The sequence below is a fragment of the Mustela putorius genome, unplaced genomic scaffold (genome assembly GCF_011764305.1).
Source record: "Mustela putorius furo isolate JIRA1106 unplaced genomic scaffold, ASM1176430v1.1 tig00003988_pilon_pilon_pilon, whole genome shotgun sequence".
Taxonomy (NCBI): domain Eukaryota; kingdom Metazoa; phylum Chordata; class Mammalia; order Carnivora; family Mustelidae; genus Mustela; species Mustela putorius.
In genome coordinates, this window is record NW_025422127.1 from 2566069 (window position 1) to 2592543 (window position 26475).

General features: G+C 50.7%; 2 protein-coding genes across 27 annotated transcripts in view; both read right to left on the reverse strand.

Annotated features, from left to right (window-relative positions):
- Nucleotides 1–6461: 6461 nt before the first annotated feature.
- On the reverse strand, nucleotides 6462–13551 carry STAC3 (SH3 and cysteine rich domain 3). The gene is made up of 12 exons (XM_004773201.3): nucleotides 13420–13551; nucleotides 12634–12700; nucleotides 12095–12362; nucleotides 11350–11447; nucleotides 11065–11137; nucleotides 10055–10152; nucleotides 8408–8474; nucleotides 8174–8223; nucleotides 7789–7874; nucleotides 7561–7612; nucleotides 7334–7471; nucleotides 6462–6905 (listed from the first exon to the last, which is right to left on the reverse strand). Exons 2-12 carry the CDS (start codon nucleotides 12697–12699, stop codon nucleotides 6807–6809), a joined length of 1095 nt encoding a protein of 364 aa, XP_004773258.1. The 5' UTR covers nucleotide 12700; nucleotides 13420–13551; the 3' UTR covers nucleotides 6462–6806.
- Nucleotides 13552–13922: 371 nt separating this feature from the next.
- Nucleotides 13923–26475, reverse strand: part of R3HDM2 (R3H domain containing 2) — a 165340-nt gene continuing 152787 nt past the window's right edge. For 13 of the 26 annotated variants that reach the window (XM_045071651.1, XM_045071662.1, XM_045071653.1 and 10 more), the window contains 6 exons: nucleotides 25042–25142; nucleotides 19576–19745; nucleotides 18819–18966; nucleotides 17784–17881; nucleotides 17361–17445; nucleotides 15555–16581 (listed from right to left, as the gene is read on the reverse strand). In XM_045071651.1, the coding sequence (XP_044927586.1) occupies nucleotides 16241–16581; nucleotides 17361–17445; nucleotides 17784–17881; nucleotides 18819–18966; nucleotides 19576–19745; nucleotides 25042–25142 (943 nt within the window). In that variant the 3' untranslated portion in view covers nucleotides 15555–16240. Of the gene's footprint in view, nucleotides 14121–14169; nucleotides 14640–15554; nucleotides 16582–17360; nucleotides 17446–17783; nucleotides 17882–18818; nucleotides 18967–19575; nucleotides 19746–25041; nucleotides 25143–26475 lie in introns of those variants that run through there. The other 13 variants (XM_045071645.1, XM_045071649.1, XM_045071648.1 and 10 more) reach the window with 5 other exon arrangements.

Below are 26475 nucleotides of genomic sequence, written 5' to 3' on the forward strand. Positions count from 1 at the left end.
CCGCTTCAGCAGGCTCACCCCACCCCCACTCATCTCTTCCTCCCGCAGTTCCCAGCTCAGAGCCAGAGAAGTGTCGGTAAGCAGAGGGCTTTCTGATCCGGCACTCCTCCCAATGGCCGCACCCTGGTCTGGGGGACACCATCACACCTGGCGCTTTGAACTGGTTTCAGAGAAAGGCAATACAGGCTTTGAGCAAGAGACTGATTGAGGGAGGATCCAGAGGTAGAAGGAGGAACTCACCATGGGACAGGCAGCCGGACAGAGAGACTTGCAAGCCAGGTGCAGGGGTGGTGTTCACGGGTGGGACCTGGAGGGTCCTGGGGACCAGTGATAGCATCGGAAGCACTTCCCGGACAGCTCTAGAGCTCACAGATAAGGCCCCAGTTCTGTCTCCCTACAAAGTGTAGTGGGAGGAGGAGAGGGACAGAAAGAGCCACAGCACTAAAGCAGCCCCAGCTCCTCTAGCCCTGGGTAGTGCTCCAAGTTGTATTGTGGTTGGCTTGGAATAGTGTTTAGAGGTCAGGGGAGCCGGGTGTATTTTAAACCTGGTTCAGGATAGAGTTAAGTCAGTTGTTGAAGTTTGGGGCTTTGATAGACTTGCTTGCTCTGCCTACGTCCAGTCCCCTCCAGATGAAGTTGGAGCCCCCTAAGGAGGCTGTTTCTGACTGTGATGGAGAGGAAGGGAATGGGGTAAGGAAAATAGCCAAGGAAAGACAGAAAAGATGGTGAAGGAGGAAAGAGAACAACACATACAGAGATACATGTTCCGAGCAATTGCCTCCCTTTCCGCAGCCAACTTAGGTGTCTGCTATGCTGCTAGGGTGGGAAAGCTCACTGCCATCATCTTTGGGGAGTTGGGGGCCTAGGCACCCAGGAGCCTAGTCCTAACCACCTCTCCCCACTCCCATGCTAACTTCACCCTCCCATCCTCCTCCCTCCCACCCCACGGGCAAATCCCACGGAGCTCCACCACCTCTCCAGCCCAGAGCCCAGTGGTGGTGGTGGCATGGACAGGGGTGAGTTGTGCACCCACCACTGGGCTTGCGCGGTGGTGTGGGGGGGGGGGGCTGAACTGGGAAGGAAGCTACCCTTCTAGGGGCCCCCTCCCTTTCCTGGCGCTGATACCTCCCCCGCCCCCTGCGCTGACAAGCGCGGCTGTAATTAGGCTGCGGGGTCCCAGGCTCTCCGCCTCCCTCCGGCGGATAATGAGATAAAGTGTCAGAGACACGGCGAGAACAAAGAGACAGAGACTCGCGCGATGTGTGTCGGGGTGGGAGGGAGCGGAGAAGGGGGGACTGACAGGATGTCAGAACCTGGAGCGCAGAGCCGGGTCCTCCCTGAACACCCGCACCTCAAGGACCCGCCGGGGAGTGGAATGTTCTGTCACTCATGCCCCCCAGCCCTCCAGTCTCCCGGATTAGCAATCAATCCCAGAGCTCGAGCTCCAGGGGCTGCACATCTGGGCTGCACATCTGGTTCTGCATGGCACAGCTGGGGCGCCAGGACGCAGACAGGGACGTCTGGCCCCCGTGCCGCGCCCTTTGGCTTCTCGGGCCCTCGCCCGGGCTCTTGTACTATTTCTTGTGACTTCTGGTGACCAAGGACTGGCGCGTTCCGAACTTTCCGACCCGCTCCTTTCCTAGAGCCGCGGTTGTTCCTCCTGCCTCGGCCTCCGCCCCCACTTTCCAAGAGCCTTATTACGTTATTGCTTCTGTTCTGGCCTCTCCGGGGGGGCCTTGACCCTGCACCTATTTCTGGTGACTGGATCACCAGTCTCTGATCCCTCGCCTGAGATCCTACTTCTAAGTCCCCACTCATCTCTGGATCGTGATCTCTGGGGCTGAGCTGGGACGCGGAACTCCGTGAGTTCCGGATCCCATCTCTCCCCACCCTCGCGCACTCTCCCATCTGAAAGACTAAGGCCACCCGTCCAAGCCGCGTGAGGGACGGCAGAAGTCTTTTGCTGCGGATTAGGGGTGGCCTGGGGCGTGCGGGGTCCCGTGGGGACCAGATTCCAAACGCCAAATCGCACCGCGATACTAATCCTCGCGCTGGCGCCGCTGGTCTAAAACAGCTGGACTGGGCGGAGCGAGCTGGCTGCTGGGGTTGTGGGCGCGGGCGCCCCCTGGAGGTTAAGATGCTCCCAAGCTCTTAGGGGAGATGCCTCGGGCGCCCCCTGTCGGGTCCCGCAGGCTCTGCGCCCCACAGTTTGGGGCCGGTTAAGTCTGTGCCTGGAGCGTCGGTCCAAGACCCGCCTGCCTCTCCTGCCACTCCCACCGCCAAGGCACTGGGTCCCACAGCTTCCCCTCTTCTGGTTTGAGGTGGGGCGGGGGTCAAGAAAGGAGAGGGCACGAGGGATCTCCCACCTCGCCAGCTGTGGAAGGCACCCAGAGGTTCAGGCGGGTTCCTCTCTCCGGGCTGGTGGGCTCCAGATGCCCGGGGCTGGGTCTCTGCCCTAAGACTACCCACTGCCCTCTGCCCCTGCCTGCCCCAGTCTCTGGCTGCTCTTTCTGCTTCTTTCTTCTTCCAGCCCTTTCTGTCTACCTCTGTCTCTCTGTGTCTCTGTGTATGTCTGTGTCTCTCTGTTCCTTAACATTCTGGCTGTGTCTGTCTGTCTCTCCCTCTGCAGCTCTACCAGGCTTTGTCCCTCTGTATCTGTTTCTGTGTCTCTCTCTGTTTGTCTCTCCTTCCGTCTACATCTCTCTACCCTCTGTGTCTCTCTTTACAAATGCCTGTCTCTGTCTTTATCTCTTTCTCCCCCTCTCCCATCCCCCATTCTATTCCTATTCTCCAGCTTGCTGTCCCTGGGGGGCTGTAGCAGTCCAACGAGACAGCCTAGAGACACCTCAGGGCACTGCCCGGGGTCTACTTCCCGGTCACCTCCATATGCCCGTCACCTCGGTGTGGACTCCGTCCTCCCTCTGCAGCTGTGGGGCAGGGAGGGGGCGCCCGGGAGGGAAGACACGGTGCCCAGCATCTGCTCTGGAGCCCCGGAGCCCCTGACCCCCTCTGCAGCTATTAAGGGCGCCGGGTCCCGAGGCTCTGAGAGATGATCATGATTGCATCAGCCAGACAGCCGTGGAGCCAGGAGCCGCGCGGCGAGCGAACGAGCGAGACAAAGACGCCCGCGCCATCTGTTTATGCAAAGCGCTCCCCGCCGGGGACCCCGGAGTCCCGGTGCCTCTCCCGGCTCGGGGCACCGGGTTCATGAGCCCGCTCCTGCCCGGCGCCCCCGCTGCGCCGCGGCTCCCCCATTCCCAGCACCCAGAGGGGCTGTGGGGCGAACGGAACGGAGGGGGGCAGGGGGTGTTGATGTGATTGGAGCGGACGCGGCTGTTTCTTCAATAATGGATGGAGATGATGCGGACGGCGGAGCCAAGCCCGCCCGGAGAGGAGAGAGGAATAGAAATAGGGAGAGGAAGGGGCGGGTGCGGGAGACTCACCCAGGCGCTCCCGCGCGCGCGCGCGCGCACACACACACACACACACACGAGCGCGCGTGTGCGTCACACTGTCATTCGAATACACGCTGTCGCGCGGCTCACACCCAGGCACACGCCCCCGCACTGTCACGGAGATACATACACCTGCAGGCAGAGACGCCAGAGCAACACACACTCACAGGGGTGGCTCTTCCTGATACTCAGATAGGCAGTCCTGCAGGCAGAGACACGCGTAAATGCTCACACTTGGGGCACACCCAAGTGTGAAGATCGCACACATAGACACGCCAAAGCACGTACGCACACCTAGACACTCGGGGGCTAAGCCAGACAAAAATTATAGAGGTTGGGGGGGATGGAGAATGGGGACAAGTCTGACCAATACATACTTAAGGGCACAGACACACACCAGGGTCACACATACCAACTTACACTCACATCTTGTGCTGATATACACATCTCACACACTTGGGGCACAGGCACATACACCAGTGGCACAGCTGAGTGACACCCATAATCTCCAGGGACACAGAGGGACCCCCCACCAACCCCTACACATTCAGAGGTTCACACCCACACAGGAACTGCTGTCTGTGCCCCCTCCCCATCCCCACCCCGCCCCGTGGTAAAGTGTGGCAGAGGTTGCCGGGGTCCTAGAAGCAGGCCTTATTAGCCTACCCACATAATGAGGTAGTAGTGACAGGAGGTGCCTGGGGCTGTGGACCCTGCTACCCTGCTTGACAGCCTGCTAGCTTCCTTCTAGCCCAGGGTGGGTGGTACAGACCTTGGGCCTCTCGGACAGCAACCAAGCCAGCTGGTCCCAACCCCAGCACTTGGGGAGGGTTAGGGAGCCACCGAGGGACATTGGTGGTTGTATAGGGACTGCCAGGATTACCCACACAGCTGGGAGGCAGATGTTTAAGGGACGATTGCTCTGCGTTCCCCGTCATTCCCCCGTGTTGCCCAATCTCCCCACTTGTAAGGGGGTACTTTCTTCGCTAAGAGCGGAGTGGGCACTGCAGAGGGGTAGGGTGTGGGTTGTGTCCTGGACCAGGGTAACCTGGCCCCTCCTCCAGTCTGTTTTCAATTCAGTCCATTCCTTGGCCCAGACTTATGACCTTTGCTGCCTGTGGCAACATCATCCATCACCTAGGCGGCCGTTTGTGGGAGTGAGGGGCGTTCGGGGCTCACACAGGGTCGCTGTCGCTCCTGCCTCCTTCATGAGTCCTGCTCTCCAGTGGCAGGCCTGGGCTCAACCAGCGGGCAAGTGTTGGGGGGAGGGCGTTGATCATGTGGCTCAATCGCGATACTGGGCGGGAGTCCTCACCCCTGGCACCCCAAGCCCCCGTCCTCCGAGCTCTGCGCAGCCGGCCTCCCCGCTCCTCCCGCCCTCCCTCTCTCGGGCCCTTTGCTTAATTTCCTATTAACTGCTGATAAATCCAATTAAACCGCCGCTCTAATTAGGGACAGCTGCCGGCTCCGCGAGGCAGGGGAGGGGGGTGCCCCCCGAGTGTAGAGCGGGGAGAACAGCAGCTCTCTCTGCTTCTCGGCACCCCCACACCAGCATCACCGCCCAATGAGCCAGTAAATTGGTTTTGCTTCTGCATTGTGGGGGGGCCCTCTCGAGGATCTCAGTTTTGAGTCCCTCGGATCTCTCCGATCTCTTGATGAAGAGATGCGACCGAGTCCCCGCACTGGGCCTCCGGACCCCCCCATCCCCACCACGCCTTTCTTGGTAGGCGTATCCCGAGGAGGGATGGGGGCAAAAGGCTGTATTTGTGTGTGGTGGTGGAGGGGGGCTGCTTGTGATCTGCTCCTATTCCAGCCCAAGCGTGATTACAGGGGGGCTGCCTGAGTTTTCCTCTATGACCCTGCCGCCGCCGCCCCCCCCCCCACCGGCAAGACAGTCAAGGGCAAAGGGAACAGGAAACCGAACCCTGTTCCGCATAGAGTTTTCCTGTGTGCTTCCCTACCCCCTCCACACCTCAGCCTTCTGGAAGGAAGGGGGGCGCATCCGTCCCGGGCCCTTCTCTTCTCCAGCCCAGCTGAGCCTCTGCCCTCCCCCCGCCAGCAGCAGATGGTGCCCGGGCTCCCGCTGCCAACCTTGCTAGGCGGTGCCAACCTCAGGCCTGGCAGACAACGGGCAGAAGAGGATCTCCTGACTGCCGGGGCTGACCCTCCCCCATCCGCCATCAAGCTCGACCCTCGGCCTGCCCTACTCCAGGGACCACCCCAGGCTGCCTCTCACTGGTCCGCTCCCAGGTCCCCAAACTCCTCGTATCCTTCAGCTCCCTTCCCCACACCTTCCCGCTCCCCGCCACCTGCCACCCTGACCAGGGCCGGCACATTTGCATATTTGCATATGCAAACAATAACATTTGCATACGGCGCGCCGCAGGGGGGTCTCCGCGTGAGCCGGTTTGCTGTCTGCCGGGCGCCCTCTCACTCGGTACCTGTCGCAAAGGGCTGGGGCGGGGGCCGCGCGGGAGGGGTTAGGCCCCCCGGCCTCGCTCTCTTGGTTCCCAGAGGACTTGAGGAAGTGTTGCCATGGAGACGGCACGCACCCCACCCCCTCCCAGGCCCAGGGTCTCCGGCACGGTGTCTCAGGTTCTCTCCTTCCGTACCCCCCCACCCCGCCTTCTCCCGCCCCGTCCCTCGCTCTCCAACGGAGATCTTGCATCGCCCCCTGGCGGCCTAGCTCGGCACTGAGCCAGGTTCTGAAACGCAAGGGGGCTGCCCGCGGCTAAATCGCCGAGAGCTAGGGGAACTACCCTGGTGCCTGGTCCTTCTAGCCGCCGCGGCGGGGGGTGGGGGGGGCAGTGACTCCAGTCAGGCTCCCCTTTCTTCACTGACAACAGAGACCTCGCCTGGCGGACGCACCTGTCTCCCCATCTCCCACCGGCCTCGGCCCAGGTGGATGTCCGGTTACCCGATGGTAGTGAGCTGACACAGCTGGGGAGGATTCTCCACGGCTTCCTATGCCCTCGACTCGGCCCCCAGTTAAAGAACAAACTTTTCTAACTTTTTTCAAAACTTTAATACAGTCGCAGCGTTCGACAGTTCTCCTCCCACACCCCCGGGGCGCCTCCTGTTGGAGACGCGTTCTTCTTCCAGCTCTCAAGGGCTGGGCCTGAGGAGTTGCCGGTGAGGCGGCTCTGCCCGCCAGGTATCCAAAGCCCGAGGCCGGGGAGGGGGTGGGTGGGCAGGAACCAGTCCCTAACCCGAAGCCCCGTCTAGCTCCGGCGGGCTTTCCCTCCCCTCCCCCATCCAGCATAGTTGCTTACGCCCCTTTCCTCCCCCAACCTCCACTGGGCCTGCCCAGAATGGGGCCTGGGTATATCCCGTCCGCAGGCGCCGGCACGCCTAAATCTCCTCCAGGAAGTCGGTGGGAAACAGCCCCACCTTGCGGCCGGTGTAGACCTTGACGTAGCCGCCGGCTTCATCTCCTTTCTGGACCACGATCTGAAGGAAGGATTAAAGGTTTAGGGAGGAGAGTGATCCAGGGAAAAGGTGGAGTAGGGGAGCCTGGATATATGCTAGGCCTATCCTAGCCCCGTTAATGGCTTAAGATCTGCAAGGAGTATGGTTTGCCAAGGAACCTTGGGGCCTGGGGTTGGATTGGGGCACCAGAGCTACCTGGTCAGTTCTACCTACCTACCTACCTACCTATCATCTATCTATATTTATTTTCTATTTTTAAAAGATTTTATTTATTTATTTTAGAGAAAGAGCACAAGCAGGAGGGGCAGAGGGAGAGAGAGAAAGAATCTCAGGTGACTCCACCCTAAGCAGAGTCCACACAGGGCTCAATCTTCCCACCCTGAGATCACGACCTGAGCAGAAAGCTAGAGGTGGTTGCTGAACCCACTGTGCCACCCAGGAGCCCCTACCTGGTCCTTCTTGAGAGTGATCTGCCCAATTTCCCGGTTTCCCACGAAGGATCTGGTCACGCGGTGCACACGCTCTCCAGACCGGACCCGAATGATGAAGTTTGGAGGGAAGAATCCAACCTTCTCCCCTATTTTCCCCTAGAGGAGATGGTAGGGCGAGTCAGTCGTTCAGTCTCAGATTCTAAAGTCAAGTGATGTCCCACCCTAGCCTGAGCCATTTCTCTTACTCGCCACCACTCCTCATTGGAGTCATCAATGACTGTGATCTTCTCTCCAGGCCTGCGAGAGGAAGGGAGAGGCCTCTGAGATGTAGGGGGCTTACTTACCTATCTGGCCCAGGTCCAGCCCCAACAGGCTCCAAGCCCTGAGTGCCCCCGCTTTCCTTTCCCATTGGGAGCTAGGCTCTCCCCTCTCCACTCCCAGTGCACGCCCATCCCAGTCCTACGGCCTCTCACGGGAAATCCAGATCGTCCTTCTCCAGGGCTTTGAACCGATAAAGAGCCACAAAGTAATGAGACTGCTGGAAGCCAGGCTGCTTGTGCTGGGGGTGAAAGAAGGTGATGAGTCTCTGGGCTCCTCTGTCCCACACTGAGGGGCAGGAGTCCAGGGCAGGGGAATTCTCCAGGCACACTACATTACAACTCTCTTCCAGGTCCCTGAACTATGAGGATTCTGTTGCGTGCATGCATGCACGCATGCATGTGTGTGAAGTGGTGGAGAAGGCAGGTTAAGGGTGATGGGAACCCATGCAGTAAGTGTGAGCTTCTGCTGAGGCCATGAGTGGTGTCAGACCTGGGTTGGGGAGAGGACTGGGGTCCCTGCAGGGAAAAGGAATCTCACTTTGTCATCAGGTGTCTTCTTTTCAGCCTTCTTATTCCCTTCAGGGTTTCCTGGGATGGGAAACACCAACAAGTTGTCTCTAGCTACTGGAGGGTTGCCCCTCATTCTTTTACTCTTCTGTTGCAGAGCCTCTTTGATCTCCAAACCCAGCATACCTTTTGGCCCTCCATCCTATATCACAACCAAGCCCCTGACCCTACTCCATCTCTAGGGATGGAGGTAGGTAACACTCACCATCCTGGGTTTTGCCTTCCTCTGGTCTGGCAGACTCTGGCTCTTCTTCCATCATGGCTGCTAGAGGCTGGAGGGGGTACCAGAGTTAGGAAGATGCTCTCTTGGGAACCCATGATTGCCCTGGCTCTCCAGCCAGGCCAGCCAACTACAGAATAGGATCTCAGGGTTGGAAGAACCCTTGGAGGAAACACCTAGTTTAACCACCAGCCTAATGCCTGAGCTTCCTGTAAAACATCTTGGTAGGTGGACCATCCATATTGTGCTTGAATGTAGCTAATGACAAGAGCTCACGACCTTACAAAGTAAGCTCATGCCATCTGAGGGTAATTCCCTAAATTAAACCTATTCGGTCTCCCTGTAACTTTTAGTAATTGGTCCTGATTTGGCCTCTGGAGCAATATAGAACAAACATAGTCCCCTTGAAGATCTGAGGATAGCTGATCAGTCCCTTCTGTCTCTTCTTCCCTAATTAGTCCCTTCAAATCACCCCCTCCCTCATGATGCTATTTCCAGAATTTTCACTATGTCCATTCTTAAAAATACTCTAGTGTATAAGACAAAAAAAAATGGGCAGCACAGTTTTTATAATTCCCTTAAGAGAATAGAACCTTAGTGTGCTTGCCTTTCTGGAAGCAGTCAAGTCACACTGCTAGGGCCTTGTAAATCATAGTTCATTCTACAGAAATCTCTAATTTGCACCCAACCTCCATATCAATATCTCTGAGGCCAATCCCTAGTTCTGTTTTTGTGCAGTTGATTTTTTTTGATCCAAGAACAGGCATATACATTTTTCCTTACAAAATTTCAAATGACTGGTTTTGGGCTTTTCTTCTAGTCTGTAAGATATTTAAATATACTTTTTTTGTGTGTATAGGTTTTCCCTCCTAGGTTTCCCACAAACTTCAGGGATAATGCCATTTATATTTTCATTTGTATCAGTGAGAAAAATCTCCATAGGTGAGGACCGAGGACCAAATCATGTTATAAGGTATCAGAAATCTCCGTCTAGCTAGACACTCCCTAAAGGACCTGAATCCTTCGGGCATAGTCATTCATCCAATTTTAGGGCTCCATCTAACTGTTATCCACATCAGTCCATCCTGGTTGTCCAGAAAGCTGTAACGATATGCTAAAAAATTCTTTGCCAAACTGAATGCAAGTCTATGGCATTACCAATCTAGTAACCTTAATACAAAAGGAAATGAAGTTACTTTTGGCTGCTAGTCTGGTGCCTCAGTTTCCTTGTCTATAGGATAAGTGAGTCAGACAAGATGATATTCATGGATCCTTCATGGATCTTCATGGTCCCTTCATGGCTCTAGAATTCTAATTACTTGGCATGATAAATTTGCTTCCCCAAATCCAAAAGTATGGCTCTTGCCTCTTTTCAGCAATGCTGGCAGTCTGGGACCTAGGCTTCAGTGGATTACGGTGCTTAATCTGACAATTTCAGAAGGGAGTTTCTGGAGAAAGTACATGCTATGGCAGGAGTTCTCAATCTGAGGCCCTCTGATATTATATGCAAAAATTGTCTGTTGAGTTATGTTTCACTTCCCCTGGCTTCTGTCAGCTTTCCAGAGAGGAGAGAGGACTTGCTGCTCCAGGGAATCTCTCAGAGGGACCTCAGAAGGAAAATATGGTGCTCACATTTTTCTTATCTGCCTGGCCCTTCTTCCGTTCCTTGTTTGCCATGATCACCCCAGTGCGCAGGGTTTCAAACACAGGATCATTGTGATTAGCAGCAGCTAGTGGTAATGGGAAGAAGAAAGAAGCCATTACTGTGGAAGCAGAGAAAGACCTGGAGGAAACAGAGACCTTCTAAATAAGGGAGAGGTGGGATGGAGTAGATGGATACGTGTGTGTGTGTGTGTGTGTGTGTGTGTGTGTGTGTGTATAGAATTAGGGTAGGGTCAGCTGGGCATATCTAAGTCATCAATCTATAAAGAGCTCTAAAAACATCACTGGAAATGTCATGTGATGGAGAAAAATACTTAACAGCACTCCTTCCAGGCAGAGCACTTGTTGGAAAGACAACTGTGCGACTAAGTTGTCCGGGAGTTGGGGAATGCTCACAATCACTATTCTCCTTCTAAGGAGAGTGGTCCTTCAACTGTTGGCTTTTGTCCCATTGAGTGGCATGTGCAAGCTGGGGGCTGCCACCAGTGGGTTCTTCTTTTTCCCACCCATGCTCCTCATAAAGTTCAGCCTCTCCTCCAAATAAATGTTGAGTAAATTGTCAATGAATTTGTTTGTAAGGGGCACCAAATTATGAATCTGCCCAGGATGCCCACAGCTCTTGGTCTAGCCCTGAGGCTGGTATTACTCTGTATCAAGGATGAGGACAGTCAAGAATCCTCGTTCTTGCTCAGAAATAGTTTTACATATGAAGAGCCCAGATTTTGAAGCTAGGCAGATGAAAGTTTCAGTCTTGGCTCTCTGCCTCTTGCTAGCTGTGTGGAGCCCTCACTAAATCTTATCTCCCTCAGCTATCAAACAGGAATATTGACTCTGTATTCAAGTTGGCTAAAATATTGGGATGAGAGAAAACCATGGGAAACAGAATCTTTCTGTTTCAGAATTTGGCTTTCAAATCTAGAAGTGGTGCTGGAGCCATGTCTAGCTTGCCCTTGCCCTCGGGTCCCACATGGAGCACTTACAGAGATCTTTGACACAAGCGTACTGCTGGTTGCTGTAGAGTGGGGAGCTATAGGCCCGATGGAAACCAGGGGGCTGTAGGATGGGATGGGAGAAAGCATTAGAGACAGCAGGGTATGACCCACAACCCCATCTCTCCCATGAGCGCAATCCCTTCTTAGAGTAAGAAACGGGTTGAGAAGGAAAAAGCAGGGAAATGGATGTGATGACTTGGGAGGGACTGGAAGAGGGGAGCTTGGCTATGCGTTCTCTCCTTTCTACTTCCTCACTTCCCAGAGCCTACTCACGATCTTGCCGAAACATCTCTGCATCTCCACGTAGGACTGACAGTGCTCGTGAATGTTAGTTTTGCAGTTCTTACAGCGAAGCCCAAATTTGTTGTTGACTTGGGAGAGGGAAGAACATTTGGGTGAGGTTCTTGATCTCCCCTTCCCTTTGTAGCAGTGCTGCTGCTCTAGCTCTCAGGTCCCTTTCCTTTCTAGGACCCAACACTATCAGTTTCTAATAGTGTTGTTTTTATTTTTTAAAGATTATTTATTTATTTTAGAGAGAGTGAGTGCCCACAAGTGGGGGAGGAGCAGAGGGAGAAGGACAAGCTGACTCCCTGCTGAGCACAGTGCCCCATTTGGGGCTCGGACTCAAGACCCTGAGATCAAGACCTGAGCTGAAATCAAGAGTTGGATACTAACCAACTGAGCCCCCCAGGTGCCCCTTCAATAGTGTTTTCTTTTTAAGATTTTATATATTTATTTGAGAGCTAGAGATCACAGAGGGAGAGGGAGAGAGAAGCAGCCTACCTGCTGAGTAGAAAGCCTGACTCTGGACTTGATTCTCCCAGACCCTGAGACCAGGACCTGAGCCGAGGGCAGAACTTTAACCCAGGGAGCCGCCCCCAGGCGCCCCACTGATAGTGTTTTCTTAAAGCCACCTCTTGCCACAGCCTGTCTGCTATACAAATGCTCCTCTCCTGTGCCTGTTCCCCCACCTCCTGTCTTCAACATCACGCTCTCTCCACTTCCCTTCGTGACTCACGCACAATCATCCGGGCACAGACATCACAGAACTTGGGCTTCTTGAAGAAATGATCTTTGAATTTGTGAGGCTTGTCATTGACAAGTTTAGGAGGTTCTGGGGGGGGCTCCTCCTCCTCCTCTTCTTCTTCCTCTTCTTCCTCATAGATGTAGTAAATGGGCCCCCCACCAGCTCCCACTGCCTCCCCATTGGCCTGGGGCTCTGGGGGAAGCTCCATTTCCTTTGTTCCCCGAGACTCCTTCCTGAATAACTGCTTCAGCCGCTGTAGCTGAGGGAGGAAGAGGATGGGGGAGGGGAGGAAACCCAAAATTAAAAGAACTGTCATGCTCTCTAGAGCAGGTAAGGCTGAAGCTAACTAAACATTTTTCTAGTGTGGGCAAGGGGCACCCCCCAGGATTAGGAGTATTGGGGGCTGCAGGTGCTGGCTAGCATTCTGATGACGGAGGAGTCACATTCAAGTGAGATCATTTCAAGCATTCTTCAAGGGCTGTGGTGGCTTCCCAGCTCCCCACACCCGGGGGTCCCAGGCCCAGACTCACCCCACTTTGCCGAGTCTCTCCTGGCAAGGAGGGCTTAGGGGACTCCAGCACCTCCTTTTCTGTCATCCTGCAAGAGGTTGGACCCCACTATTAAATCTAATCCCTGTCACTCTTCCTGTCCTAATTCCTGTCCCTCATTGCAGGGTGGTCCTTGAGTGGCCTTTGGGAGAAATTTGGTTAAACAGAAATCCTTTCACAGGCTTATGGACAGAAAGATTCCATGGAGGTCCAGAGAAAAGCACAACAGACTAAAGAACTTTCCAACCGGTTCCTCAAACAGATACCAAACCTTCCCCACCCTGAGGGGTAACCTGAGTTTCCAGCCCCAATATAGCGCTCAAAGCTGCATGGTTTAGAGATTTGCCTAGTTTGTTTCTCCTGGGAATCTGTGGGCAAGGGAGAGGTGACATACACCCTTCCAGATTCCCTTTCTTGAAGAGGTTCAATGTGTGTCCAGAAGCATGCTTGGAGGGATGGGCTGGGGACATTTGTTCACCCCTACCCCTTTCTTGAGTCCCAGGGGCCCAGGGCCTAGTTCCCAGCCTGCTTCAGTTCTTGGCTATTTTAAGTTTTCAGAGTAATATGAGCCTTTCCTTCCCTTACTACTCCATTCCCTTGACCCCACCCCCACCCCACCCTCCAATCCTCGCTCTTGTCCTGGAGTCATACTTTCACTCCTAAAACCCTAACTACTCACAGGCCAAACTGAAGACACTGAAGGCTACAGATTGGGGAAGTTGCGGGGAGCAGTTCTGGCAATGGACAGAGGATGAAGAGGCAACTTACGTTTGGGATTCCCTAAGTCAGTCCACAGTCTGTGGAGGGAAGAGGGAACCCCTGGGGTCTTGATGGTGGTGCTGGGGGAGGACTGGTCCTCTTCCTTGGGGGCTAAGCCCCCCCAGTACCCTCTGTACTCACACCGGCTACCCAGACGTTATTTGTAGACCTCCCAGTCTCTCGCCTTGGTGTCAGAGCTGAAATGACAGGGCTGGAGGAAAGTGGACAGCTGAGTGACACAGCTGACACAGAGAAATTGGACACGGGGAGGTCTGGGCTGGGCTGGACCCTAACTCCTCCCATCCCCCAGAGCTGCTACGCCCTGGTTTTTTATCTATGGTATACAGGTCAGTCCTGGCTGAATTCAAGAAGGGACAGTGTTTATGCCGCATACTCATTCAGGTGATTTTGGATGACAGAAGGTATAGATCAAATTGTACAGTTTTCCCCAAGGTCCAAACACCTCTCCAATTCTACCTTCCCTGGACCTACTTTAGGAACTAGCTTTTGATTTTTTTCAGCCGCTGTCTTCCCGTGGCCCTGTGTTTTCATACCCACAAACACTGATCTAACTCTACTTCAAACCTTTAGGAAGCCAAGGGCCAGGAACTGGTGAAGAAAGGAAAATTTCAATTCTCCGAGGTTTCCTATCAGCCAGACTAGATTGCATCCTTATCCACGGGTAGCTGAAAGGGTACCTCGCTGCCATCCTGAAAGGGAGTGAAGAACATGCAGAGCACTGCTTTATTCCCTCCAGTGTGCCCAGGAACATCCTCCCATCATCCCCCATTCTAAAATCTTGTCCTCAGGGTAAAGAGAAATCTAAGAGCTACTGAAAAAAATCCAGCCTGGGATTTCTGAGAGGCTCTGGGGGAGTGCAGTGATGGTCAGGTAGAGATGGTATCATTCCCACTGGACAGAAGGCAGTTACCACACAGAGGGGGTTTTATCTTCTCTAAGTAATGTCTGCCTCCCCGCGAGGACTGAAAACTTTTGAGGTAAGACAGCTATGCCCCACACTTCTGAAATCATTCTGATTCCCTGATTCCGTCTCCCTCATCTGACGCCCTGATATATGAACTTATGGGTCAGTGAGGTATCTAGCATTCTTATCTCACAGGGATGCAGCCTTCTACTCTGGGCTGTGACATGGCTGAAAGAGAAGATACTCCCATCTCAGAGGACAGCCATTTGGATGTAGTCATGTAGTGCTGCTTTATCCCTTGTATCTGTAAGAAGTAAAGGATTACATTGGAGGTTGGGTCAGACAAGCCTCAGAGGAGCCTGGCTAGAGATATTGCTACTCAGACCCAAGAGATTTCCAGGGTAATGTGCTTTGTCATTTCTGTCACTGCTCTTTTTTTCCTTAAGGGGTGGGTGAGATTGAATAGGGGTTGCTGGATGGCTCCTAATGGCTCCGGTCTGACAGGCTGTGCAACAAGAGGGCAGAGAGAGGAAAAGCTCCATCCATGCAGAGTGGGGGAATGTCTGCTTTTCACCTTTCTTCAGTTGTACAGGACAGGGACTGCTGAGCGTGCCTGGATAATATGGCATCTTGGCACTGCAAGTTCAATTGATGGACCTTTTACCCTAAAAAACACCCACTTCTGTCCTGCCACGCAGAACACAATGGCTTTCGTTTTAAAGAAAGGCCCAACTCCTCCAGCCCTGAAGAGTTTCCAAAAGATCAGATTCTGGACATGTATGAAGCCACCATCTCAACCCAGTTTTGGACCTCACTCACCCCTCTCCAGACAAGAGGACCCTACATGAGTATCACAGAATTAACACAGTGAAGGAACCTCAGAGGTAAGCTAGTTAGTCCAAGTCTCTTATTTTACTAATAAGGACTCAGAGGTCTGGAGTTGAGAACTGATGTGCTTGATGAAACCATACTTATTGAAAGAGTGGGGGGGAGCCCAGAACAAAGGTCCCACTGGTGACCCAGCCATCTCTCCAAATATTATGGGCAAGGAGGAGAATGGGATGAGGGAATACTGTTAGCAAGGTACGTGTACATATGCCAGCTAGGAAAAGCCATCCCAACCTATATGCGATCCCTCTAATAGCTGTGGAACTGTACATACTCAGGACCTCCAACCCCTACCCACACCAGGGCAGCAACAGAGAAACAGGGACTGACGTCCAGTGACAGATTTTTTTTTTTTTATATTTAAAAACAAAATCAACCTCCCTCCAAGTAACCCCCCAAACAAACAAAAAATCAGATTAAATAAAATTTACAGTGAATATACCCAGCAAACATCTGTATGTGCAATTAAATACTGTCTGTTACTGTGGCACAAACCTCAAACAAACAATATACAAGTGTTCTGGGAGGTGGGGGGAGGCCTAAGTTTTAACTCTTTGGGGTTTGGGGAGACAAGATGGGGGAAGTGAGAGAAAGGGGAAATCAATTTTGCTTTTCTTAATTCTGTCCATATAAATATATTCATAAAGACCAGAAATGAAAAGGGAGCTTGGGATGGTAAGGAGATCGAATAGGGGAGTGTGGGACCCTTCCAAATCTACCTGACCAAAAAAATATGAAAAAAATTAATTTCATGGTGGGAGAAGAGATAAAAAATGGCAGAAGAGGATGGGAAGGAGAGGGAAGCAAGGAGGGGCCAACTGGGGAAAAAGAGGGGACCCATGGCAGGGGAGCGAGAAGGAGTCCAGTGCCAGTGTGTCTGTTCCATCTTCATCCCCACTGTCTTAGGCTCCAGTTCAGTGTCTGTCACCTTCCTTTCTGCCTCTGTCCGTGGTCTGTAAGGATCCCTCGGCCCCCTCCCCCATGCCCCCACTGCGCTGGTGCCTTCCCCTCCTCTGTTTATTGGGAGCTGGCTCGCTCCAGGATCCTCAGGTCATAGTTCTTTTTGGCCACTCGAAGTTTGAAGCGACTCACAGAGTTGTTGAGGCGAAGGGAGGCATTCTGGGCAGCCAGGGGGCTGGGAAACACAGCCACGATGGTGTACAAGGCAGCGAGGTCTGCATGGCGGCCGTTCTCAGCAGTCCCACCGTTGTCCCCCCCACCCCCGCCAGGCAGCCTCTGAGCATCCTTGAGCCACTGGATCTTGGCGCCAGACATGGCAAGCTGAGTGAAGAGTTTGTCCGCTTCGGTCCGAGTGATGCCCTCAGGGAGATCTGTCACCTCCAGCACCCGGCCCAAGACTAAAAGGGGAGGAGAAATGACATGGTTATGAGAGGACTAGTGAGCTCCCTGCAGAGAATTCTGTAGCCGAATCAAGTCTATTGACAGTGTCCTCAAGTGCCTGGCCTCACCCACCTTCCCCAAACCAGTGTAACACCCCACCATCTAGGCATCTAGGAGAAACAAAGAAAACTTTTCTTCTCTTAGACCAAGAAGAAACTGGGGGTCAGAATCCCAGATTTCTTCAGATCTGGAGACCTACACCTCATTTCTTGTGCCAAGTCAGTAGCCCAATCTGAAATATATCCCAGTCATCCCCTTCCCAGAGATCCCTCTTCCTTATCATCTAGGGAAGTCCATTTCCCTGCCTTTTCTTGTTTAGCAAACCCCTCCAAATAGGGGTAACCTGAGAGATCTTGTATGCCTAGTGGGGAAGGCCTGCAGGGGGTTACTCTCCCACATTCTCTTGTCGAGCTTCTGCTGAAGGACTAGGAGAACTACCAAGGCAGACATCCTAGATTGGGGTCAGGACCACTCCCACAAGACTCTCCTGTTAATAGGCTCAGCACCCCCAGCCATTGTATTATACTCAGTTTTTACCATCACCTTTTCCAAGACCTGAAATGGCCTGATAAGTACTGAGACACTTTAGTTCTCCAGTTTCTCCTTGCTCTTGAGTACAAAAGGGTCCTATTTCTACTCCACATCCTAAACTGGCTTTTCTCACTCATCCTAGGCTAGTAATGCAGGCTGGAGGGATGAGCACCTTCACTTGGGGATTCAGCATTTTGTCACTCACCAACATCTGTTGTCCCCAGGTCAGTGGAGGCAGATTTGAGTGCTTGTCTTTTGCTCCGGTTTCCATGCTTCAATCCACTCTGTCCCTTCAACATTTCAAAGATAACTCTTACCCCAGGTAAACAACATTGACTGCCTTGCATCCTAATGTCTGTCTGAAAGATTAAGGAGCAGCACCTGACCCTGAGGATCTTGCCCAACCAGGCAGGCAGACTGGCCAGAGTGGCCACTGAGAAACAGAGTCCTTCCCCCTTGGCACTGGGGTCAGGTGGGAAGAATGAGTATGGGAGAGGGGTAAGTTCCCTCCCACTTTATTCATTCTCAATGTGCTATCTATTGCCTGGGTCCATGCCACTGGTTGAGGTGGATGGCTCAGAGATAGGGGCCTGGATGAGAAGAGGGATTTGATGGTGGACACCCTTACCTGGTGTACCGTGTAAGTTGACTGGCCATGGAGCAAGGGAGGGCAGATAGACAGATTGTACTGCAATGGCTGGCCCAAGAGGGAGTAGCGCCCATCACCTAGGGAGAAAGGACAGATGGTTTTCTGGGAATTAGAACTTCATGATATAACTTTCATGAGACTTCAGGGGGTTTTGGAGATAGATGACAACAATGCATACTTTTCCTACTTTTTCTATGATAGGAGTGCCCAGGTGACTGACTAAAGAGTTGTCTCTCTTCCTAAACCCCATGGCTGTCAGCTGTATCTCAGGCAAATGAGGCTTTTAAGTTCCCTCACCCTTGAAGAAGGGCTCTGTCCACTGCAGACAAAAGACCCTGGGGAAAACCTACAGACCCTTATGAATGTCTTTCCTTCTTTCCTTCCTTTCTTCCTCCCTCCTCCCTCCCCCTTTTTTAAAAAAGTAATCTCTATGCCCAACGTGAAGCTTGAGCTCACAACTCTGAGATCAAGAGTCATATGCTCTACCGCCTGAGCCAGCCCAGTGCCCCGAATTTCTTATATAGATCCTCCTACCCCAAATCCAGGGCTCAAGTGTCTGACTTCTGTTGAGTGGCAATATAGTGAGTGGATAAGAACACAGGCTTGGAGCCAAACCGCCTAGGTTCAAATCCTGGCTCTGTGACTGGAAATGAGAGCTTGGGTACCTTTTCTATTCATCAGTGTTGAAGGTTGAATGAATACAAGACACGCAAAGCACTTACAGTCATGCTTTGTACACAGTAAGCACCATAAGTGTTACTTTATTGTTGATAAATGCTAGATTTCAGAGCACTCTGAAGTTTTTAAACCATATTCTCATCTGGTTTTCACTACTGCTGCAACAGCCAAGACAGAAACAGATAAAATTATTTCCATCTTATTTGGATCAATCCCATTTTATAGATTAGGAAACTGAGGTCTGCTTCCAAGCTTAAGTACCACACTATCACCTGGGTCTTCCCACTTGGGAATGGGCTGTGAAGGGCAGCAGCCAGCCCTATTCTAACCCCTTACCCTGTGCTGGACCCCCAGGCCGGGGGAACTGTGTGAGGACAGGAAGGGGACTGAGTCCTGTGCAGACATTGCTGAGACTGGTGACAGGAGAGGGTGCTGGAGACTGGGTAGGAGATGTGACAGGGCTGCTGCTCATTTGAGTGCTGGCCTGTGGAAGAGAGAGGCACACATATCATACATATAGCAAATATGACCCTCTGGATATTCCTATAGCTTGGCTTAAAATTCATCTCACTCAGAAAACTTCTCTTGCAGAGCTTTGTCAAAGTCAGATTGCTCCTTCCAACAGCCCCCATCGTCCCTAATTAATGTGTATTAATAATTAATGTATTTTGTTAAAATTTTTTTTATTTATTTGAGAGAGAGAGGGAGAGTGAGTGTGGAGTAGGGAGGAGCAGAGGGAGGAGGAGAGGGAGAGAAGTACAGAATCTCAAGTAGACTCTGCTGAACTCAGAGCCCCACGATCCTGAGATCATGATCTGAGCCAAAATCAAGAGTCGGATACTTAATGGACTGAGTCACGCCGGTGCCCCTGTATTATTTTAATATCCATTTTTTGACACAGTGTTTTAAGTATGTGTCCCTTAGAGCTTAGGTTCCTTGCAAGCAGATGCTCTCTTCTATTTCTAATGATTCCCCCCGAAGAGTACCCAGAGAAATTCAAGTAGAAGAGGCTGCTCACTCAATGGCAAAGATTATTCTCCGAGAAGAATCTGGTCTCCTCCTTGCCAAGACAATGCTAGGCTGCAGGACTCACCTGGGGGTTACTCTCAGGATTGTATAGGTCTGCGGGTTTCTGCCCACGCTGGTCCATGCTGTAATATTTACAGTGACTCCACTGGACCATGGATGGGTTCTGGGGAGGCTGGGGTCCATTAGGGACATTCAGCTGCATGACCACCACGCCTGGTCCAGAAGGTGACACTCCTGAGTCGCAGGAAGAAAGGAATTAGTTGTCAATTCAAACTGTATTTTGACCTTCCGACTAACCCTGAGTGTGAAAGCCAGTAAGCAATCTACCCACTCACCTCAGGGTCACTTAAACTGTGTCTTGTCAGGAATCTGAGATAGTTGCTGATTTAGTGTCTGACTCCCCTCTCCCCAAACCAGTGAAAAGTGGAAGTGGAAGAGACATGGGTCCCATGGCCTTCACCTGGTGAGGGGCACTTTGGTATGCTTGGCAGAAAACTACTTCATTCTGTCAAAGTTGGGTATTACCAAATGCCCAGGTCAGATTGCTTAAATGTCTGGGCAAGGTATAGATCCAGCCTGGGGCTTGGGCCAGGGCTGCAGGCATGTGTAGGCTTTTCTGGTAATGGCTGCAGATAGGTCAGTGATCTCTGGTTGCTCTGGAGAAGATGAGTGCACACCGCTACCCTAAGCCAGGCCAATAACTGCTTGAAGTGGGAATGGCTGTATGTCATATTTGGGAAAGGACAAAATAATTCAAGGTGCTGAGGCATAGGGATTGTGTAGGGGAAGTAGGAGATGAGATATGTTCACTCATTTACTAAGCATTTACTGAACATTTATTATGTGCCAGTTCCTACGCTGGGTACTCGGAGTACAACAAACAAAAGTGTCCTTGCCCTTACAGGATGGACAGTCTATCAGGGAGTCACACGTTAAGCCAACAGCTAGTGTCAGAGTTTGAAGCACTTTCTAGTAAGGATCTTTATCCTGTAGGTGTTGGGAACAGAACTCCATAAAGCTAACTCAAGTGGCTGGATGGAAAACGGCTGAAGGGTGGAGGGACCAGAGGCAGGAAGACAGATTAGAAAGCCACAGAAAAAAGAAAGATGATGTTCTGAATTAGAGCTGTGACAGCGGCAACTGAGTGGCAACCTCTCTGAAGGTTTCGCTGACAGGCTCAGACGACTGGATGTGATCCTGAGGTTTTAGCACAGACAACCATGGATAGCCTTACCCTGTCACAAGCTGGGGGAAGCAAAGAGCTCAGTGTAAAAGAACATTAAGTCCTGAATCATCTTCACGGTGAAAAGCAAGGTATGGGACCAGGGAGAAGCAGTCTGAATGACAGTCCCTGCTGGAAGGGACGGATAGGAGCTCTGCTTCCCCACAGGGGACTGTCCAGCCAGAGCATCTGCTCTTGACCTCTGAGGTGAGATCTCTGATGGGGGACAGGATAAGTCCATGTGTGTGTGGCAGAAGAGAAATGGGACTGGGTGGCTAGCCTGAAAACCTGCCGCAGTGCTGCCACTGTCATGGCTCAGTGCTCTGAGGTTGCCACTGCTGCCGTTGTCACACTGCTTCCTGGGACGGAAAATGCTGCAGCCTCTGCCCTGGGCACCAGTCATGCTGAGAAGTGAGCATGATTGCTTTTCTCAGGTAGCATCGGTCAAAGGGAAGGAAAAGAAGCGGCGGGAGGCCTGAGAGAGCAGCTCTGGAGACACAGCATCTGTCGTGCCCTATTCTCTAGTCAATTTGTGGCCCCCACCCTCTGGGTTCATCTAATCAGAGAGCACAAATACTCAGAGCGACAGGCTCGCCTCTCCCCATCCTCTGCCACAGGGGACAGGGTATTCATCAGCATGGCTTGTAGAAGGGCCACCAGAAAATCGAACAGTTGTGGAGTGTCATACATTTAACAACTCCCCCCTTACTATAGTTGCTCTGGGCATTTTCTTTCCCCATCCAAAGAGCCCCACCTGCTCCAACATCCTCTACCAACAAAATTGCAATTGACCTTATTCAAACACCTCATTGCTACCTGAGGGGGCCAACGCAAAAATAATCAAATCTACAGCTTTCTAGAAGGCAGCTCATAATCTGAGCCTAGTGCCTCAGGCCAAGAAAGGGTGGGGGAAACATGTGAGTGTGTAGGGTATGGGCATAAGCAAGGCAGTGGAAGCTCTTTCTAATACCAACATGTAGCCATAAGGAGCTATTAGAGGGCTCAAGGGGAGGGGGAAAGAGAACAAAGTCTTCATATTATTTTCTCTGATCCCGACAAAACCAAAGCTAGGGTTTCAGTCCCAGCCTTGGTCCTCCTCACACTAAGCCCTCCCCCGCTGGCCTGGAGCATTGTTCTTTCACTGAGCCGGGACACATAGCATTACACCGCCCATGAGCTGATTTTTATGCTTCTCTTCCTCAAGCCAAAAGCAGGTGGCATCCGTTAACAGCTGAACTGTCGCTATGGACGTGGCAATAAAAAAAAAAAAAAAAAGAAAGAAAGAAAGAAGAGAAAAACCACCTCACTACCTAGTGACAGCACTTCCATGTAATCAGGTTGGGGGAAGGAGCCTGGGTTGAAGCAGGAAGGGGGAGAAGGGGGTTGAATAAGGAAATCAATTTCAGCCTGAAAGCTCTGAAAGGAGAGGGGACGTGTGAATGGCTTTTTAAGTGGCATCATTAAACCTGGGCAGAAAGGTCGATTGGGCAGAGCAAACCACATAAATACAAACAGATGACATTTATGTCTAGCAGAATTGGTTTTTGTTTAGTTGTTTTTTTTTTTCCTAAATCACTGAGATAGAAGACTGATAAGGCTTCTTCCTTACCATGAGGAATCAAATCTATGGAAAGGAATGTCCAGAAAAGTAATATCCACAGGCATCTTTCCCATATTACAGGATACAATCCAATAGTATCTTAGTGTTTTTCTCCTTTTTTGGGGAAGGAAAGGAATATCTTCAGTGAGTGGGAGAGGAAAGTGTTTGTCTTGCTTTGGAATTCCCTCCGCTACAAAATGAGCAGTAAGTCTGTGAGAGGCTATCTCTGTACATATGTCACTCCGGCCAAGGCGCTGTGTCACTGTGAGCGGGGAGTCTGTGTGTATCACTGCCATTTCATGTCTGTGTGTATCACTGCCATTTCATGTCTGTGTGCCTCCTCCGCAGACAAGCTCCTCTGGAGAAACCTCAAGGGGCCATGGGCCATCATATCAGTGGGAAGAAAAGTGTTTCCTGGGGTTATAGTGCTGTCTAATATCACAGTGGAGGAATTAAGGTCTAGGCCTGGGGGTACAATGGACAACTACAAAAATGTATTAATAAGCCTGAACAGTTGTTCCAGGAACAGCCAATCTTAATCCCTGCCTTTATTTTTGGAAAAGTGACCATGTTGCTACATGGGAGAAGGGCGGGTGAATGTCCTCTGAAGGTGACATAGCAGCCCTTGTGGGCTATGCTGGCTTTCTATCTTCCCAGTAAAGGGTAAACTGGAAAGGAAGGAAGAAGCAGCACTTGTTTTTTTCTTCCAGCTCCTCTTATAATTCCAAAAGCAGAGACTGAAGACTTTTAAAATCAATGATATGGTGAATATGGTCTCTTAGGTGACATGGGTGGAACAGAGGGTCCCATCACCTAGGAAAAGAACAAGGGATCAGTCAGAGGAGCCTAAGATCCATCAATCAGGACAGTTTGGAAGAAAGGACATATAACAGAAGATTCTGAAGTAAGGGAACTAGAAGATGAAGAGGGCTTCATCCATTTCTATTGATTTGGGAAGAGCAGAGATGACCTCCTTTCAATCCCAGCCCAGACCTCTAGTGCTGCCAACTTTCAGAAAAAGAGCTGTTCCAGTTTGCTTAACCCAGCATTAAGTCCGGAGTAAGTGGTGAAAAATTCTTCTCACTTGTTTTGTTTTGGATTTGAAGACCTTGTATTTGAAGATGAAGAGATACAACCACAGAGACCCAATACATACACTGAGATACCACTAAGGATTCACATAAAAATGCACATACAAATATACCCATATGCACATGCCCACACTTGTTTTAACAAACAAGAGAGAAAATGCCCTGGAGTAGCAACCACCACCAGAGGCTACAGGGGTTCTTGGAGCTGGTTTCTACAATTTCCATAACCCGCTGGGAATTTCAAGATCACGTGCCCTTGGTGGACACTAGGAGAAAAAGCTAGAGAGACCAGTAACGTAATAAAAGGGGAAAGGCTGTTGAATTTAAAAACCTCTCACCCTGTGAGACAGCCATGTTTGGTCTGAATGAAGGGAGAAGTCATTGCTCCTTGAAGGTAAGAACTGATCATGTCTTATGAACAAGACTAATTCTGGAATCCACTCCACAGCATTTAACTAACACCAGAGTGCAAAAACTCCTAGGTGAAAACCTTATTTCTAAAATGAGGAAAACTGTCAAAATACTTCCTTCTCACCAGAAGAGGGCACTCTGATATTCCCACAACAGGGGGAAATGGGAATGTCTGGAGACTGCATTAAGACCTCTGGGGCGCCTGGGTGGCTCAGTGAGTCAAAGCCTCTGCCTTTGGCTCAGGTCATGATCTCAGGGTCCTGGGATCAAGCCTCACTTGTGATCTCTGTCTGTCAAATAAATCTTTAAAAAAAAAAAAAAAGATACCACCTCTCAACCCTCTCCCCCCGCCGGGCTGGAGAACCTCTAAAGCTGCTTTAGCTGCAGTGTAATGCTATGCCAGAGTGGGGTGAAAGGGCTACAAACAAGGGTGTTGGGAGAATTCCTGGCAAAGGCGGAAAGTGAGAGGCTGCGTGGCATCAGCCTATTCACCTGACAGTGGCTGCTTCAAAGATGGTCTTTAGCTATTGACATGATAGTCATTTCTTTCCCAGTGGAGGGGAAGGAAAAGAGTACAGAGACCTGTTGAAGGTGTGATATTGAGGGTGCAGGATGGGTTATGAAGAAGCAAAAGACCCAAGTTCAAGGTCTAGGATTTTGACTTCAGGCAAGTCATTTATCCTCTTCAAGTCTTAAATCTCGTCTTCACAGAGTTGTGGTGAGAATTAAAGTGACACAATGTATGTGAGCATGTATGAAAAATTGCCAAACAAATCTAAGATATGACTTAAAATGCATTTTATCAGCCTCCCTCACACTCCCAACAGAAAAGTAAAGCTGTCTATAGGAAGAATGAGTGCAACAGACAAAAGTAAATACTTCATGTCTCAAAGGCATGAGAGCAGTGAGTGTAATGCTGGATTCTAGGAGGAAAAAAAAATTAAGAAAGAAAGAAAACAAGGAACCCAATCAAGGATGTGGCTTCCCGGGAATGGAGACAGGGCAACCAGCCTTACCTCTCAAGAGGTCAACTTCAGCACCCATGGAAAACACCAGTAAGGACCCTGGTCTTTCCTCATGGTGACGCTACACTGGGAACAGAGGCAATCCCTGAACTGTCTTGTCGTTCCTGGCTCTAGAGCACAATCCCTTTAGCACTGTTTGCTCTGGCTGGTACCCAAGACCTCCAGTTCTTTACCCTCTTACCTGAGTACTGCTGTGGCATCTGTGGTGGACTGCAGGGAGAGGGAGACTGAGGCATCTGGTACTGCTCAGTGCCGGGAGGTTGCAGAAAACCCACAGAAGGGCTGAGGGGTGGAAAAGAGAGTAGGGTTAAAGTGTGAGAGGGAGGAGCACAGCTCCTGGCAAACAGCTGCTGCTTTCCGGGCCTCCCCTGTGGGAAGCACAGGCAGCAGCCAGTCATTCCCAGACCAATTTGCCAGGCAATTTCTAAAATCACTCATCAGTTCAAAGTTAATTATATATATTTGTACTTGATCATCTTTCAATTAGGAAGCTGCTAATCAGTGCTACAGATGGAATGTTAGTGACACATGCTCTTCCCAACAGTGTGGAAACACCAGACACATACACGTGCACACACACACACACACACACACACACACATTCTGAAAAACACAAAGTGCCAGAAACAGACATACAGTGCCAGAGCGATGGGTGAAAAAGAACTAAGAAGGTGTCTGACTGAGGTTATTTACACAATGGCAAACAGAGTTACCTAAAGACAAATGGGGAATTCCCCCCAGTACTCATGATAACATGGAAACATACACACAAAAAGAGAAGTGAACATACACACTGTGAGAAACACAGACATACATATAGGTAGGCCCAGACTTGACTTCTAGTTCTAACTAGCTCTATTTCTAACTAGCTCTTCTTCTAACCAGCTCTACTTCTAACCAGCTCTACTTCTAACTAGCTGGTTGACTTTGAGTAAGTTTCTTACCTAGCTGGAATATTCTCATTTATAAAAGAAGGGAGAAAAATTTAAAAAGGGGGAGTGGAAATAAAATAAAAAGAGTAAAAAATAAAATATTTTATTTAGTTTATATAATAAATATATATATAATAAAAATAATATAATTATTTTATTCTAATATTAGAATAAAACATAAAAAGAAATAAAAATATTTCTATCTATTTATTTATTTGACAGAGAGAAAGAGAGATCACAAGTAGACAGAGAGGCAGGCAGGTGGGGGGGAAGCAGGAACCCAATATGGGGCTCAATCGCAGGACTCTGAGACCATGATCTGAGCTGAAGGCAGAGGCTCAACCCACTGAGCCACCCAGGGGCCCCTGGACTAAATATTTCTAAGGTGGCTTTGACCTCTAAAATTCTATCAGCTATAACCTATACTATGATACACACATACACACACACACATAAGCAGACACACAGAAAAAGACTGAGATTCATCCATGGATATAAACAGAGGTACACAGAAAAATTTACATATATATATACTCCAAATTGCCTCTTTTAATGATGAGCAGTCTCTATACCATAGTTCTAAATCCCACTGATTTGAAAAACTGGTAAGAAAAACAAAAAAACTGGGGACATCATAAAGCCTTTGTCTCTGAAGCAGGAATTTTTTTTCCTGCTGATCAGGT

Coding starts and splice junctions, on each gene's coding strand:
- STAC3 (XM_004773201.3), bottom strand. CDS start 12,699: ATGACAGAAAAGGAGGTGCTGGAGTCCCCTAAGCCCTCCTTGCCAGGA. Junction 10,153..11,064: donor CGCTTGTGTCAAAGATCTCT/GTAAGTGCTCCA, acceptor CATTACCACTAG/CTGCTGCTAATCACAATGAT. Junction 7,472..7,560: donor CCAATGAGGAGTGGTGGCGA/GTAAGAGAAATG, acceptor CATCTCCTCTAG/GGGAAAATAGGGGAGAAGGT.